The sequence below is a fragment of the Loxodonta africana genome, chromosome 18, assembly GCF_030014295.1.
Source record: "Loxodonta africana isolate mLoxAfr1 chromosome 18, mLoxAfr1.hap2, whole genome shotgun sequence".
In the NCBI taxonomy this organism is placed as follows: Eukaryota; Metazoa; Chordata; class Mammalia; order Proboscidea; family Elephantidae; genus Loxodonta; species Loxodonta africana.
This window is the reverse complement of record NC_087359.1, coordinates 38,411,672-38,427,711: the sequence shown is the minus strand read 5'-3', so window position 1 is coordinate 38,427,711 and position 16,040 is coordinate 38,411,672. Positions and strand designations below refer to the sequence as shown.

The following is a 16,040-nucleotide window of genomic DNA, read 5'->3' as shown; positions in this document are numbered from 1 at the left end:
GCTTGCCCACTTTTTCAGAATCCGCTCAATGGCAATAACCACAACTTGACTTAAGCTGTGAGTCTCAGGACTAATACTTCTGACTCACAGCTTCCCTTAATAGGAGGAAGGTGAAGGAGATAATTAAGTGTTCGGGTCAAAAAGATTTTCAGCTCATGTCCCTGATGGGCCACTGGAGTAAAAGGATTGAGGAGGTGATGTTAATATGAAGCTGCAAGCAAAATTAGCTGTAACGAGGTAGAATTTCTACCTCGTGGACAGAGTAATAGTACTCTGATTCCTTTTTTTTTTTTTTTTTCTGCCACTGTACATCCCTTTGGATCCTTGTCTTCAGTAATGGGAAAGGTAAAACCAGATTTAGTGTGGCAGAGGACCAGGCTGCCCCAACAGGTTAGGTTTTATTAGCTCCATCTTGGATGGATGTTTCTGGGTGCAGTCACTTGTTCTGGCAAGCGTGTCTGTCTCTCTGTCTGGCTGCTTTCCTTCTTCTCTTTTCCAGATGATTGGTGATCAACCTATCCAACTGCAGATACGAGAGTGGTGAGCATCTGTATTCAAGAGGTCTATGCTGGGGCCCACTGGATTCCCCAAAGGGTTGGGAAGGGTCACTCTTGTGTATTCTTGAGGGTGAAAAGGGGTGTCTCTGAATCCTCTTCTTTGGTTCTCTCAGCTCGATTAAGTATTGAAACATTGGGACTATCTTTCCAGAAACTGTGGGTTTTGACCACAGTGGTGTGTACCTCAGTACATGTAATTCCTGTATATGATGGTTTGGGGATATGATTGCTGAAAAGGCAGCTTTTACTGTAGTCAATGGCTCTGCTTTAGAGCACGAGTTACAAACTGGTAATCCATGAGTTGAATGTGGCCTATTATTTCATAATCCAGAGCACAGTGCTGTGGTTGTTGTTATTTTGAATTTGAATTTGAATTTGAATGCTTTAGGCTGGTCAGGCACTCTCCTGGTCACTACAGGCACTTCCCCCTTCCCAGGCCCTTAAAGTCATTTGAGTGTGTGTTGGAGCCAACCCCCAGTTACTAATGTAAACAGGAATGGGAGAAGAAGGATGTTCTAGCATATATATGGTTTTCAAATGCATCGTGTAAAGTTTTTTTCTGCTAATTTATCTCACTGATCAAACTTGGCTCTGGCTGATGTTAAGGGTTACTTTGTATTCCTTGAGCATTCAGTGGTTTAGTGTTTGGAGGAAACCCAGAGACCTGTTTCCTGGCAAGGAGAAGCCAGAGTGGGTAAAATATTCATCAGAGATAACTTTCTGTGGGGATCTTTGAGCACAGGCTGTGTTCTTCAGTAGCTTTCTACTCTCCATGTTCCTTTCTCAGCAATGGTGTGTGCCCAGACAGGGCAAAATGCCTGCCAGTCCCAAGAAGACCAGTTCTTTCACTTAAGTACTTGGTCTGGGAGCACCTTCAAATGTAGCCTCCTCATCCCATGTTTCTCCCCCACTTCCTGGGCTAACAGGCCTTTCTTTCTCCAACTCCATCACAGTGCGTAGGGCTGCCCAACAGTATGGCCTTCGAGAGGGCGGGGAAAATGATGACTGGACTCTCTACTGGACAGACTACTCAGTATCACTGGAGCGGGTGATGGAAATGAAAAGTTATCAGGTATCTGAATAAGAGCTTGTCCTCAGTATAAGTGTGGCATCTGCCTAATGAGGCTGCCAGAGAGGCCCCCATTTTTAGAACTGTACCCCCAGCAAATCTCTTGGGTATGTCCATATTTCCCCATTGTTGATGAATTCCGGCTTCCTTTGCAGAAAATCAATCACTTCCCTGGGATGAGTGAAATCTGCCGCAAGGACTTGCTGGCCAGGAATATGAGCCGCATGTTAAAGATGTTCCCTAAAGATTTCCACTTTTTCCCTAGGACCTGGTGTCTTCCTGCTGAGTGAGTGTCCACATGTGTTCCCATTCCCACCCCTCACCCCGAGCTTACATTTCCCTCTTGCCCCTGATTTTCTGGTTACCATTTTCCCTTCCCATATGTTCTCCCATCTCTCTTCCTACCGTTCAGGAAGAGAAAGGATAAAGGGTGTGTCCAAGGTTGAGAAAACACAAATCTCTGCCTATAAAATTAGATGACATTCAGGGGTTGGGTGCCTGCAATTGGGATGAGTGTTCTGACCCTGAAAGCTGATATCATGAACCCAAATTGACTTGTATAATTGACTTGTTCCAACCATCTCTCTGTGCAGTTTCTGAATTTTTAAGCACCAGGAACACCTCTGGAGAGAGTGGAGTAGGTAATGGTTAGCACCCAGGTTAGGAGCAGGGAGGTGCCTGGCCTTTGTTCAGGGCAGTGCCTGGAACAATGGATGACACTTGGACCTTCCCCTTCTCTGGTCTCATTTTATCCATCTTGAAACTGGACATCTGTTGCTGGTATGTAAAGTGCCTTTGGACTACACCATCAAGAAGTAGGAGAAACATGAGATGACATGAGCATGACCTGGGGTACAATCTGATGGCTGAGATGGCGCAGGTGGAATGGCAGTGAAACGTTGCAATCAGAATTATTTTTTAACGGCAAGGGTACCAGAGGAATCTCACCATCAGCAGTGCTCCCCAACCCAGAGGCAACAGGCCCAAACCAAAAGCTCCAGGTTTCCCACCTTCTCTTTAGCTTGTCTGAAACAACTTTCATGGCTTAGCAGCAACTAAGAAGGAAAGGTGTTTGCCATCAGGCCAACAGGAGCCTCCAGATTTCACAGCCATTAAGGACCATTGCAATTAAGTGACTTCCCCAGTGGTCACAAGTTTCCTCTGCATTAAAATGCAAAGCAAGAGGTACAAAAGACTGAGACTTGCAATCCATTAATTTGGCTTCTTTCTTTCTTCTGAATGTACTTCCTTCAAAGTACACTCAAAGATATAATTTGCCCTCCCGCACTTGGAATGAAGTGGAGGTGTTACAGATGAAAACCTGAAGCCCAGAGAGAGGTCTCTTAATAGACAAGTTCACATAACTTGTCAGAGCATGAGCCAGATCCAAATCTACCTACAAACTCAGAAAGCTAAACTACTCAGATCATTGGTACCTTTTTTACAGGGTACAGTGTATATCAGCACTTTGCCTGCATTACGACATGGTGAGCACCATATCATAATGATAGGAGATAGGTGTCATTAGCCTCACTGCATAGACGATGAAATTGAGGCTCAGAGAGGTCAAGTCACTTGCAAAGAGCCATACAGCTGATAAGTGGTTTGCCTGGATTTAAGTCTAGGCCTGAATTCCCTCCAGAGCCCACACTCTCTCCACTGTGTATGTGCTACCGTCTCTCCGGCTGCTGGATCTCTGGGCTTCTAGCAATATCTGGGCTTTTGTCACATGAGTTAGTGTTTCTTTTCTTCCTAAAGAGCTAGCCTAGCTTTCCATTGCAACCCAGCTAAAGACGTATCACATTCCCTCCTTGCTTGGCAGCTGGGGAGATTTGCAGAACTACAGCAGGTCAAGAAAAAATAAGACATACATTTGTAAGCCGGATTCAGGCTGCCAAGGGAGAGGTATATTCATCACGCGGAGGGTGAGAGAAATCAAGCCAGGGGAGGATATGATTTGTCAGCTCTATATTTCAAAGGTACGTCCTCATTGTGATTGTTTATCACCCATGGCAACCTCAGGCTCTAACTGGACAGAATGTGAAAAGGGGGGATGAAACGAGGTGAGGCTGAGTCCTGTACTCTGCATTGGACTTTGTCAGGCCAAGCCTTTAGACCAAGGACGCTGATAAGCTCCTAGGCCAAAGTGTCCCTTGGCCTTGCAGTACTCCTGCACTCTTGTCACTTGATCTAGCCCTACCAGGCTGGCCTATTTCCTCTAACAGATGACAGCGGAAAGCACCTTTGGTTTGTTGCCCCATTTGGGGGATGGGAATAGTCCTGAAGAGATCATGGTAATCACGTTTACTCCCTGGCTGTAGGTCAGTCAGAGGTCACAGTGACATAAGCTCACTGCAGAGTTGGAACCCTCTAGAAGCGTGTCAGGGAAGAACTGGATCTCTGGGACAGGAATGGCCATGAGACGGCATTGCAGGGAGCATTCTTTTTTGTTTTTTTAATATGTATATACATAAATTTATGTATATTTATTGTGCTTTAAGTGAAAGTTTACAAATCAAGTCAGTCTCTCATACAAAAATTTATATACACCTCACTATGTACTCCTAGTTGCTCTCCCCCTAATGAGACAGCACACTTCTCTCCACCCTGTATTGCCCATGTCCATTCAGCCAGCTTCTGTCCCCCTCTGCCTTCTCATCTCCACTCCAGACAGGACCTGCCCACATAGTCTCATGTGTCTACTTGACCCAAAAAGCTCACTCCTCACTAGTATCATTTTCTATTTTATAGTCCAGTCCAATCCCTGTCTGAAGAGTTGGCTTTGGGAATGGTTCCAGTCTTGGCCTAACAGAAGGTCTGAGGACCATGACCTCTGAGGTCCTTCTAGTCTCAGTCAGACTATTAAGTCTGGTCTTTTTACGAAAATTTGAGGTCTGCATCCTACTCCTCTCCTGCTCCATCAGGGATTCTCTATTGTGTTCCCTGTCAGGGCAGTCATCGGTTGTAGCTGGGCACCATCTAGTTCTTCTGGTCTCAGGCAGATGTAGTCTCTGGTTTATGTGGCCCTTTCTCTCTCTTGGGCTCATAATTATCTTGTGTCTTTGGTGTTCTTCATTTTCCTTTGCTTCAGGTGGGTTGAGACCAATTGATGCATCTTAGGTGGTCACTTGCTAGAGTTTAAGACCCCAGACACCACTCACCAAAGTGGGTTGCAGAATGTTTTAATAGATTTTCTTATGCCAGTTGACCTAGATGTCCCCTGAAACCATGGTCCCCAGACCTCCGCCCCTGCTACTCTGGCCTTGGAAGCATTCGGTTTATGCAGGAAACTTCTTTACTTTTGGTCTAGTCCAGTTGTGCTGACCTCTGCTGGGAGCATTCTTGAAGAACTGCAGCGATAGCATAGCCTCAGCTGGTGAAAATATATCCTTTCATCAAAGGACTTTTTAATGTTACTTTGTTTAGTTGTCAAGATGACTCTTGGCTGTGGTTACTCACGCCATTTAACAGATCAAGAAACTGAGGACGGTATGGTTTAGTGACTGTACAAGGTTACATGTTGGGATAGCACCCCAGTCTCCTTATCTCTCTCCCAACCCCGGCCACACCTGCACTTTATCACGTTAGGCGATGTTGGAACTGACACCATGAGAACAAGATAGGAGTTTCAGTTTCTCCTCTGATGCTGTGTGACTTCTGTTCTCTCCTCCCAGCCGTTTATCATTGATGGGTTCAAGTTTGACCTCCGGATTTATGTGCTGGTGACATCCTGTGACCCTCTCAGGATTTTCGTATACAATGAAGGATTGGCCCGCTTTGCCACAACGTCTTACTCCTACCCTTGCACAGATAACCTGGTGAGCTAAAGAGACACACCACCTAGCCCTCTTCTTAGCATGGTCAAAAATCCTAGTTAAACCCATGTTATCAAAATATTATGGATAAGGCTATCAGTTGCTGAGCACTTAATATGTGCCAGGTTACATAAATTCTCTCCTTAAGGAGCACTCAGAAATAGGGGTTATTACCCCCATTTTACAGATGAGAAAATTAAGGCCCAGAGAGTGTAAGGTTCTTGTCCAAGGTCACACAGCTAGGAGAAGGCGAAGCTGGGACTCGTGTCTAGGTCTGCCTGACTGTAAAGCCAGCCCCATGATTCAGTGTTACTCAGGGGGAGATGGTCTCTGGTGAGGCCCTCCCAAGGCTCCTGAAGCTTACTTCAGGTAGGGCATCAATCTCAGGAGGATTTGGAATTTCTTCTTATACTCCAGGCCATAGGATAAAAAAAAAAAATACCCCTTCTTATTGCCTCTATTTTGCCAGTTTAAATAAACCCTAAACTGTTTCCTTTCTTTTCTATTCCTTTAAGCACCAGGGGCCATGGGAGGGTACAGAGAGGAAACAGGAGGCCTGTCCTTCCTGCCTGAACCCACAGACTTGTGTCTCTTTTCCCAGGATGATATCTGCATGCACCTGACTAATTATTCCATTAATAAGCACAGTTCAAATTTCATTCGAGATTCTCACTCTGGCAGCAAGAGGTAAGGAAGCAGCTTCATTTTTCTTTCCTTTCCCCACCAGCCTCAGAGCTGCCCTCTGGAATCATACCCAAGCCCTGTCAGTCCCCAGAGGGGCTTCCATCCTGGGTCATATGGTCTCAGAAAATATTACTTTGCCTCTAAACCCAGAACAGACTGCTTCCTCTCTGCTCTCTGGGCTGTTAATCATTAAAAGAAGGCCTCGTCGTAAATCCCGGGAGACTGGGAGGAGGAGAGATAAACATGAACTGTTTCCCCAGCAGTATACACACAACACACCAAAACATACCCTTGTTACTGTTGGCACTTCTGACTTTTCCCAATCACCAGATATTTATTGATTGGTAGTCAGCCACGTGAGAAAGACCTGCCAGGCGGTTTTTCCTTGGCCTGTGGTTCCCTGGGGTGTTGGTCCCTTACAGATTCTCAAAGGATGTGTCACGATGCCCTAGTGTGGCATGATCTCTGACTGGATGGCTTTTAAGTTTCCCCAAAAGAAGGAGGAAATAGGGGGAACTCACAGAAGTATCTTCCCAAAGGGGCTTTTGCATTCATGTTATTGTCTAACCATGTCTCCTGTGAGTTTTAAGAAAAAGGGAGACTAAAGAATCTGAACATGACCAGGTAAAAGGGAAGAGGAAAAGGAGACAGTATTTATGGATGCCTGGGGCAGTTCTACTCTGTCTTATAAGGTTGCCATGAGTAGGAATTGACTCGAAGGCAAGGAGTTTGGGTTTTTTGTTGTTGTTGTTAGTGTGTGTTGGCACAGGAGAAAGATGTGGCAGTCTGCATCCGTAAAGGTTTACAGCCTTGGAAACCCTGTACGGTCACTATGAGTCGGAATCGACTTGATGGCAGTGGGTTCATTTTTTTTGGTTCAGTTTTAGTGTAGGTTGAAGGGAGCCCTGGTGGCGCAGTGGTTAAGCACTCAGCTGCTAACTGAAAGGTCAGTGGTTGGAACCCACCAGCCACTCTGTGGGAGAATGTTGTGGAAGTCTGCTTTGTAAAGATTACAGCCTTGGAAACCCTGTGGGGAAGTTCTACTCTGTCCTATAGTTGGAATCAACTGTGAGTTGGAATCGACTCAATGGCAATGGGTTTTAGTATGTGTTGAAGGAGCCTTGATGGTGCAACAGTTCAGCATTCTGCTGCTGACCAAGAGGTTGGCGGTTTGAACCTACCCACGGACTCTGCAGAAGGAAGATCTGGTGATCTGCTCCCATAAAGATTAAAAAATTACAGCTTAGAAAATCCTATGGAACAGTTCTACTCTGTCACATGGGGTCGCTGTGAGTTGAAATTGACTCGACAGCACCTAACTACAACAGACTGTGTTGGGACCTATGTCAGGTGCTTTGCATGCTTTTTTTTCCATTGTCTATTTACAACAACCCTATGGCAAAGGCATTATGACTGCCATTTGTAGGTGGAGAAACTATGAGTTAGATGCCATCTCTACAGATGACGATACTGCGTCTCTGAGAGATTAAGTTGCCCAAAGTCACATAGCTATAAATGCTAGAACAGGATGAGAACGTAGGCCTGTGAGATTCCAAGGCTCGTGCTCTTTCTGCTATGCAAGGCTTCAAAGGACTGATAAACAGGTCGTCAGTTTGGCTTCAAAGTATTGGAAAGGCACATGACTTTTGCAACTTCCTCGGTGGCAGAGTTCAAAAAAAGCAAATGGCAAATCACTAGGTTAAACCTGCTTGAAGGGGATATGCGAATACTGGGGAGGAAGCTGCCTCTGCCTTCCCATTCTCCTCACCTAGACTGCTGGCACCTCCCAGAGCACATGCAGAGCCTTCTGTGCTGTTGCATGTTGAACATTTGTGATCAGGGAGGCCTGGCTTCTAGGCCCAGCTCTGTACTTGCCAGCCAAGCACACTTGGGGAAGTTACTTTATCTCTCTGAGCCTCCATTTCCTGGTCCAAAATGAGAGCATTGAGTCTACCTGCTCACCTCTGAGGGTCACTGTGAGACTGAATGACATGGAATGCATGAGACTGAATGACAAGGAATACGCCTCATGTTTCTTCTCTTATGAGAACTGACACCCAACTGCAGGCTTTGGAACACTCAGGCCATGATGGAGGGGGCTTTGGGTGATGGCAGGACTAAGGTGAGGTGTGGTGATTTCCAGTACTGTTCTGCCACCCTACATTCCCCTTCCCTCCTTCTTCCTTCTTTCCGTCTTCCTCTCACCCTAGATCTGACCTCACCCCTCTGCTCTTCTCCTAACGTACTCTCTGCTGGGACAGTCATCTGCTCTCATGGCAACAGCCCTGCCCTTGCTCGGCTCAGCCTCTGTTCCCCCAGCTCCAGGTGCATCTCTCCTCAGCATCAGATGGATATCTCCCTGTTGTCTCCAACTCAGCTTTTTCCAGTGTAAAGGCATTCTTTCTCCTTGCTCCCACCCCACCATTGCACACTGGTTCCTCTGCTCAGCTTTCCCATTTCTACTTTCTAATCTCCAGGAAGGAGTTCCCAGGTAGTGCAAACAATTAAGCGCTTGACCAGCCAAAAAATTGGCAGTTCTAACCCACCCAGAGGTGCCTCGGAAGACAGCCCAGGTGATCTGCTTCCAAAAAGTCACGGCCTTGAAAACCCCATGGAGCAGTTCTACTCTGCATGCATGGGATTGCCAAGACTTGGAATCAATTTGATGGCAATTAACAACAACAAATTCCAGGATTAAAGGGTTTGGTATCATCTTGGATATTTCCCTTTCCAGAGAGCCGTTCAGCCTTGGAAGTTCATCCTTTAGATGTCTCTCAGAGTCCCTTCCTTTCCACCAGGCCCAGCCTCTCTTCAACCTCAAACCCAGATGACTGCATAGGCCTCCATGTTCTTTTCCCTAGCACCAGGCACTCTGCTTAACCTCTGTGTACCTCCATTTTCTCATGTCTAAAATGAGATAATAAAATATGGATACCAGCTGGCCTGCTTCACAGATATGCCATAAGGATCTAGTGAGATGAGGTGTATGAATGGGCTTCAAAAAGAATAACCGCCAATGCAAGCTGTTACTATTATACATTCTGTATACTCATTACTTCTACTCTAAAGAAAACATTATGGCTTCCAGGTGCCTAGAGCATCGAGTTCAAATTCCTCTGCCCAATTTACCATAATTTGACCAGACCCCATTTTCCCCTGTTATTTCTACATTAATAGCCCACATTTTATTTGTTCAGGTGCTTGCTATATGCCACGCACCATTCTAGGCAATTTACGTACCTCAATCCATTCATTTCTTACAGCAACATGATGAAGTAGGGATTTTGTATTTTGTATATGAGGAAACTGAGGCATGGAAAGGTATCACACAGATAGGCAGCAGTAAACCAGGATTTAAACTCAGGCCATCTGCCTCTTAAATTTGTACCCTTAACCACTAAGCCATACTACCTGTGCTCTTCACTCCATGGCATTCTACCAGGATACTTTTTTTTTTTTGCTCACATTCAGTATATAGGTCTTGCTCATTCTCATCTTTCTGCCTTTGCTCATCAATAATCTAAAATATCATTAAAGGCCCTTCTTCTGTCTCACTAAGCTTCTACGTAGCCTCCTCTGATCTGGTCGTAGGTTCTAGCCCAGTAACTTAACCACCGTAGTATGGGTTAAACCCTTCCTTTCTTTGGGCCTCTGTCTCCTCACCTATCAGATGAGAAGGTTGTGTTCCATCTCTAAGGACAAGCTGTGGAATTTGAGTCTAACTGTCCATGTGACCTTCCTATCTCAAGTCCCACCACCCTTATGGTGGCCATAGTCCCTAACTGTTCTTTGCATGTTTATCTTGTGCTCTCAATTGTACTTAAGCCCTTTGAGGGTTGGAATGGTGCCTGGTCTTCTAGGTGCTTTCATGTTGCCTTGCAGAGTTCTTTCCTTCTCCTTCTTTCTTTCTTCTTTCTTCTCACCATCTTTTGAGACAGTATGATTCTCATACTGATTGCCTTGCCTTCCCCAAGTTCCTTCCTCTCCAGCTTGAGGCCATCTGCACTTCTAGTAAGTCCCCTACCAGGTTGCAAACTAAGTAGGGGTAATCCTTTAGTCATAGTGAAGGAAAAGATAGAAAAACTGAAAACCTGGCAGGACTCTGGGGCAGAGACTAGGTCATCATTATCTTTCATTTCCAAGGCCCAGTAGAGTACCTGGCACATCTGATGTATTAAATTGAACTGAATAACCACAGGGCATTATGAAAGTACCCAATAATGTATATTCATTGTGATGTGTCTGAGTTATCAAGAAAAGGTTATGTTATGTTTTATAACCTTTGTTATAAGAAGGCAGAAGAGAGTATAATCTATTTCAGGAAGATTTATTTCCCAATTAGGCAAATTAAATACATTTTTTTGCACTTGAAAGGATTGGCTTCAAGTGATCTGGAAAACTCATTTATGTGCAATGCTCCATTTCCTGACAATAGCAGGTAGAGGAGCTGGGCCTCTATATTGAGTGACCTTTGCTTATCTGTCTTTATATAAATGCATTCTTGGTTCTTTCATATGTGCGTTGATTCCCCAAATGTCCTTAGGCTTCCCTGACATAGGTGGTGGTTTCTTAGCATCCCCTCATTGCACAAAGTTTTGCATGAACAGAAAGTACTTAGCAAATGCTCATCGGCTGGCTGGCCCTGCTTTCTCCTATTTGACCCTAATCTCTGGGGTCTCATGAGCTTTTTGAATTGCCTGGGTGAACCATGTCTCTTATCTTCATTCTCTCCTCTGCTTTTCATTCTTCTGCATCTTCTCCTCCTGTGTCCACTTCCCACTTATGCGCTCTGTGTCCACGGGCTTGTGCGTGTAAGGATGTGGGTATATGTCCCCACCTCTCGGATCTGTCAGATTCACCCTCTCTCTGTACTGCCCAGCTTGGAAATGACTGAAGTATCCACTCAGATATTTCCACACAGGAGAGACATCCTCTGATCTCTATGATAGGGTGACCAATCATTTCGGTTTGCCTGGGACTGAGATGTGGGACTCTCAGTGCCAAAATTTGAACAGTCCTGATTTGTCTGGGGTAGTTAATAACCCTATTGTGAAAATGCCTGGCTGCCTTTTCCCTGTGGGCAGCACTAAAACAACATTTCTGTGCCTTTAGTGTTCCCAGAATTCCTTCAGGTAGCCAAGGTGGAACCCAGGTATCTGTATTCTTAAAAGGCTCCCCAGGTGATTCTAATGAACACCAAGGGCTGCGAAACAATTGCCACCAAGACAAAACCATGTAGGGTATCTTTTTTTTTTCCTATCCATTACCCTTTCCACTCAGGATACCAAATCCCTGCCCTAGCCCACGAGTGTTTTCTGGGCCACAGTGAAAGTACCCAAAACCAAAAAACCAAACCCAGTGCCATCAAGTCAATTCCGACTCATAGCGGCCCTATAGGACAGAGTAGAACTGCCCCATACGTTTCCAAGGAGCGCCTGGCAGATTCGAACTGCCGACTCTTTGGTTAGCAGCTGTAGCACTTAACCACTACACCACCAGGGTTTCCGAAAGTGCCCAAGCCATGTCTTATACGTCTTTATATTCACCCCCACTCCAGGGCTTCGGGTGGCTTGAGGAATGTGGCCCTGTAACTCCTGCAGACCCCGTCATGTGCTAACATAGTCGTGGTCTCACCCTGGCTCCTGGGCGTTCCTCCCTACTGATGCTGGAGACTTATCTTCTCTAGAAGTTTCTGGTTTCCAGCATGCCACGGCCTTAGATGACCAAAGGTCAGCTGCCCTGCTTGTGGTTCTCTTCTAGGAAACTCTCCACCTTCAACGTCCACATGGAGACCCATGGCTACAACGTGGAGCAGATATGGAGAGATATCGAGGATGTCATCATCAAGACGATCATCTCGGCTCACCCAGCCATCAAGCACAACTACCACACTTGCTTCCCCAGCCACACACTCAACAGTGCCTGTTTTGAAATCCTGGGCTTCGACATTTTGTTGGACTGCAAGCTCAAACCCTGGCTGCTGGAGGTAGAGAGGTTTGGGCGAGGGGTGAAAACTGTGCCCAGTTACTTGGGTCCCCCAGCTTTTCCAGACACACCTGACTGCTTTAATCAACTTTTCTAGCTACTTCCTCCCTGGTATTCTCTGCACCTGGAGCATCTCTTTTAGTCCAGAAGTGGCCACCAGAGGGGGGTAGACGGCAGGGAATTGGAGAATCGCTTTTGCCTTCTCCAGGTCCAGCCGGACTTGGAAACCCTGATCCTGGGCACAGAGTGATTCTAAAGATAGCTCTACCTTTTGTAACAGAGTCATCTCTTAAATGGGTGTTCTTTGTCAAAATTAGGTTGAGTTCACTGTTCAGTATGAGGCAGGAGTTGCCATGCCTGGCTCTCAGGAGCCTGGACCACTCAGTTCCAAGCACCAACAGAAAGCGGCCTGGTGTCTGCTGCCATGGAAATGGGTGGGAGAGCCACTCAGGCCCACTGGATGGTGAGAGGAGAAGGAAAACAAACTTTCTTGGTGGCTGCCTCTCTTCTCAGTTGGACTTGTCCTCAAGAACACTCTCAAGGAGGCCTTTCAGAATGCATCTTGGGGGGCAAGTTAGAGATGCAAGTACCGGGTACCAGTGACCCAGAGCCAGACTTTAGAACAAAGAACCCAAAATTATAGATCAGATTCCTGGGGCCTGGCCTTCCTCCATTCTCAACCCTTGTTCCCAGCTGTGGGTGGGAAAGAGGATATGGTTTTTTGGAGCTTTTATTCAGAGAACAGAATTAGCCACCAGGAGCAAGCCTTCTTGAGACTGCTAGGATCCTACAAAAGTCACATTGGAAGTCTTACCACTGCCTCTGAACAATATGGACTTTTTTGTGTGCGGGAAAGAGTCTTCTTCCTCTTCCCACCTGTCTCTCTCTCAACCCTGGTCAGGCTCTTGATGTATCTCTTCTTTCTACTTTTACCACCAAAAATCTGTCCCTTTGGGCTGCCCCCTCCCATCCTGCTCTAGGGAATGACAGTGCATGTATGAACATACGCACACCGGGTGGAGGGAAACCTCAATGCTTCTCAAGAAGAAAGGACTGAAATAAAAGCTGTTTAAACTACAGGGAATTCTGTTTTTTCCTTTCCTTGCTGTGGCTCTAGTCCAGACCCTCTTTCTTCTCCCTTCTACTTGCCTTGGTAGCCAGGGCCCCAAAGCAGGCTTTGATAGCATTTAAGAAGCACCATTTTTACTCTGGACAGGCCAGCTCCCAGCTGCCATCTTGCTCTCATAGGTCAACCACTCTCCAAGCTTCTCCACCGACTCCTGGTTGGACAAAGAGGTGAAAGACAGTCTGCTGTATGACACCTTGGTTCTGATCAACCTGGGAACCTGTGACAAAAAGAAAGTCTTGGAAGAGGAGAGACAGCGGGGGCGGTTCCTGCAGCAATGTCATTCTCGGGAGACCAGGTACAGGAGCCCTCCCCCTTCCCCAGGGAATCCCATTCTACATGACTTCCCTTTTTCCAATAAGACTGGCCTGTCCTGGTCCAAGTTATGATATGACACCCTATTAGTTATGTGGGCTTTATGGCACTTTTCTGAGCCTGTGTTCTTTCTGTGAAATGAAGCTAATAATACATAAGGTTGTTGGAAGGAATTAAATGAGGTAATGCATAGAAAAAGGTTATCAGAGTGGCTGGCACTGTAAATTGTGTTAGAGACTATTAAGAATCTTGCTTGGAGTTGGGTAGCAGGTGGTGACTTCTAACAAATGATAATCCTATTTGGAAGATAAGTTATATTTGCAGAATGTAGCAGTTTGAATAGTTTTACTACGAACATTTTTCTCTTTCTAAAAATGGAAAAGTAAGTTATAGATGTAAACTATATATAATGGATATGAATTTACTAGTATTATATGAAGATTTTGTAATTACCAATATAAAAAAAGAAACCATACTTTTTTTTTTTTACTGAAAAAAGAAAAAGATTTGTCTGTCCTCCTCCATGTCACTGTGTTGGCAGGAGCTGATGTCCCTTTACCTCGGTGGTACAAATGGTTTGCACTCAACTACTAACTGAAAGGTTGGTGTTTTGAATTCACCTAGTGGTGCCATGGAAGATAGGCCTGGCAGTCTACTTCCATAAGATTAAAACCATTAAAAACCCTGTGGAGTACGGTTCTACTCTGAAACACGTGACGTCACCATGAGTTGAAATTGGGTTTAGTTTTTTTGGTTTTAATGTCCCTCTGCTTCTTGCTGGCCAGCATTTGCCTTTCGTAGGTGCTTTTAGAGCCCTGGGGCCTTCATTCAACAACCATGACTCAAAAAAGGGAACAGAGTTGCCCCATCACCTTGTGGGTAAGTGGCAGGGCTGGATTAGAGCCCAACGGTCTGCCACCTGGGACCCCACAACCCATTCCACTGTGCCATGCTGTCTCTAAACTCCTTAAGAAGGCAATAAGAGTCATGTTAAGGAGCAACCAGAGCCTCCTCGGAATCAGTGTCCTCATCATTACTTGGCCCTGGCTATCTCAGCGGCTTTTGGTTTCTCTGCTGCAAAAGGCGGCTTATCAATCCTCCCGACCTGACCTCTACCTCCCCCGGGGTCTGTGAGGAGGAGTGAGATCATAAAAACTCACCAAGCTCATCCAAAAGGCTCTCAAATTTAGGAAAACGCAAGCTGCCATTCTCTAGAGAAGGGTAATCAGAGCTGTGAATGTGAACGGGAAGGTGGGAACAGTTAGCCTCATCAGAACTAAGCCATGGGGGAAATGGGTTTTACTTGTAACAGGAGAGAATTTGGTGGTCTGGAAGAAAGACTCTTCTAACCAGCTTTTAGTGCATTATGACAATGGCTGTCCCAGGAGAGCTAGACTGTCTTCTGAGGGAAATATACTTGCATTTATGTAGCAAATAATGATTGACCGCTATTATGTGCAAGGCCTCCATCTGGCCCTAGATGACATCCAGCCAGTTTGGACATATTCCTTCGAAGTACCATAATCCCCCAAGCTTTGTCTTAAGAAAACTAAACGCACCCCTGTGTTCTGTTTCCCAACAGGATTGAGGAAGTCAAGGGTTTCCAAGCTGTGTGGTTGGAGAAAACCGAGAAGTATGAGAAGGAAAACCGTGGAGGATTCCGGCTGATTTATCCCAGTCTGAATTCGGAGAAGTATGAGAAGTTCTTCCAGGATAACAACTCCCTCTTCCAGAATACTGTTGCTTCCAGGGCTCGGGAGCTGTATACCCGGTAGGAAGGCCCCCTGGGGTGAGGCGGGCTGGGTGTTGCAGGGATTGGCCTGCTGGGTGACAGGCCTGGGACAGCAGGGAAGAGGAGAGCCTCTGAGCTTCAGTCCCCAACCTGGAAGTTGCCAGAGGAACATTTGCTCTGATTTCATAAGGACCAGGAGCTGTAAGACCCTGGTGTGGAATGATGTTAAGTAGATGGATGGCCATTTCTAGAAACTCATCCCTGAGACAAGCAGAGTGAAGACACCCCTACCCCACTCCAGAATGCCCCACCCCTCAGAGCTACCTCATGGATTCATGCACATGTAACATCTAACAGCTTGAAGGGACTCATACCACCCAGTCCAGTCCTCACTCACCACTTCATTTTATTGAAGGGTAAGTCAAGCAAGATGATGACACAAGAGGGACTAGAACCCCCTATCTTTTGACTCACAAGATGGTGCTATTTCCACTAATAACATAATAATACCCTTGTCCCCTCCCAGAATCCATTGACCAGAGAGGACTAGCACGTGAAGTGGCCCAACATGGGAGCCCCTGCCATTGGAGCCCTGCCTTTAGCTTCTCTACTCCACCTCTTCCCGTCACTGACATGTGTGGGAAATGGCCTACTGGGAAGTGGGCAGAGGGCTGGTGGTGTGGTAGAGGGTTGCGTAGCCCCCTTACTCCACATGTCTATTTGAATGCTATTCCCCAGACTGGTAATGGCATGGTTG

At 46.0% G+C, this 16,040-nt stretch overlaps 1 protein-coding gene across 1 annotated transcript in view; it reads left to right on the top strand.

Moving 5' to 3' along the window:
* The first annotated feature begins 1,593 nt into the window (after positions 1-1,593).
* TTLL6 (tubulin tyrosine ligase like 6) overlaps positions 1,594-16,040 on the top strand; it is a 29,811-nt gene continuing 15,364 nt past the window's right edge. Inside the window, exons 1-8 of the mRNA XM_023553389.2 lie at positions 1,594-1,629; positions 1,782-1,912; positions 3,449-3,605; positions 5,301-5,444; positions 6,043-6,128; positions 11,886-12,111; positions 13,359-13,534; positions 15,134-15,322. Of these exons, the coding sequence (XP_023409157.2) occupies positions 1,609-1,629; positions 1,782-1,912; positions 3,449-3,605; positions 5,301-5,444; positions 6,043-6,128; positions 11,886-12,111; positions 13,359-13,534; positions 15,134-15,322 (1,130 nt within the window). The 5' untranslated portion in view covers positions 1,594-1,608. The remainder of the gene's footprint in view (positions 1,630-1,781; positions 1,913-3,448; positions 3,606-5,300; positions 5,445-6,042; positions 6,129-11,885; positions 12,112-13,358; positions 13,535-15,133; positions 15,323-16,040) is intronic.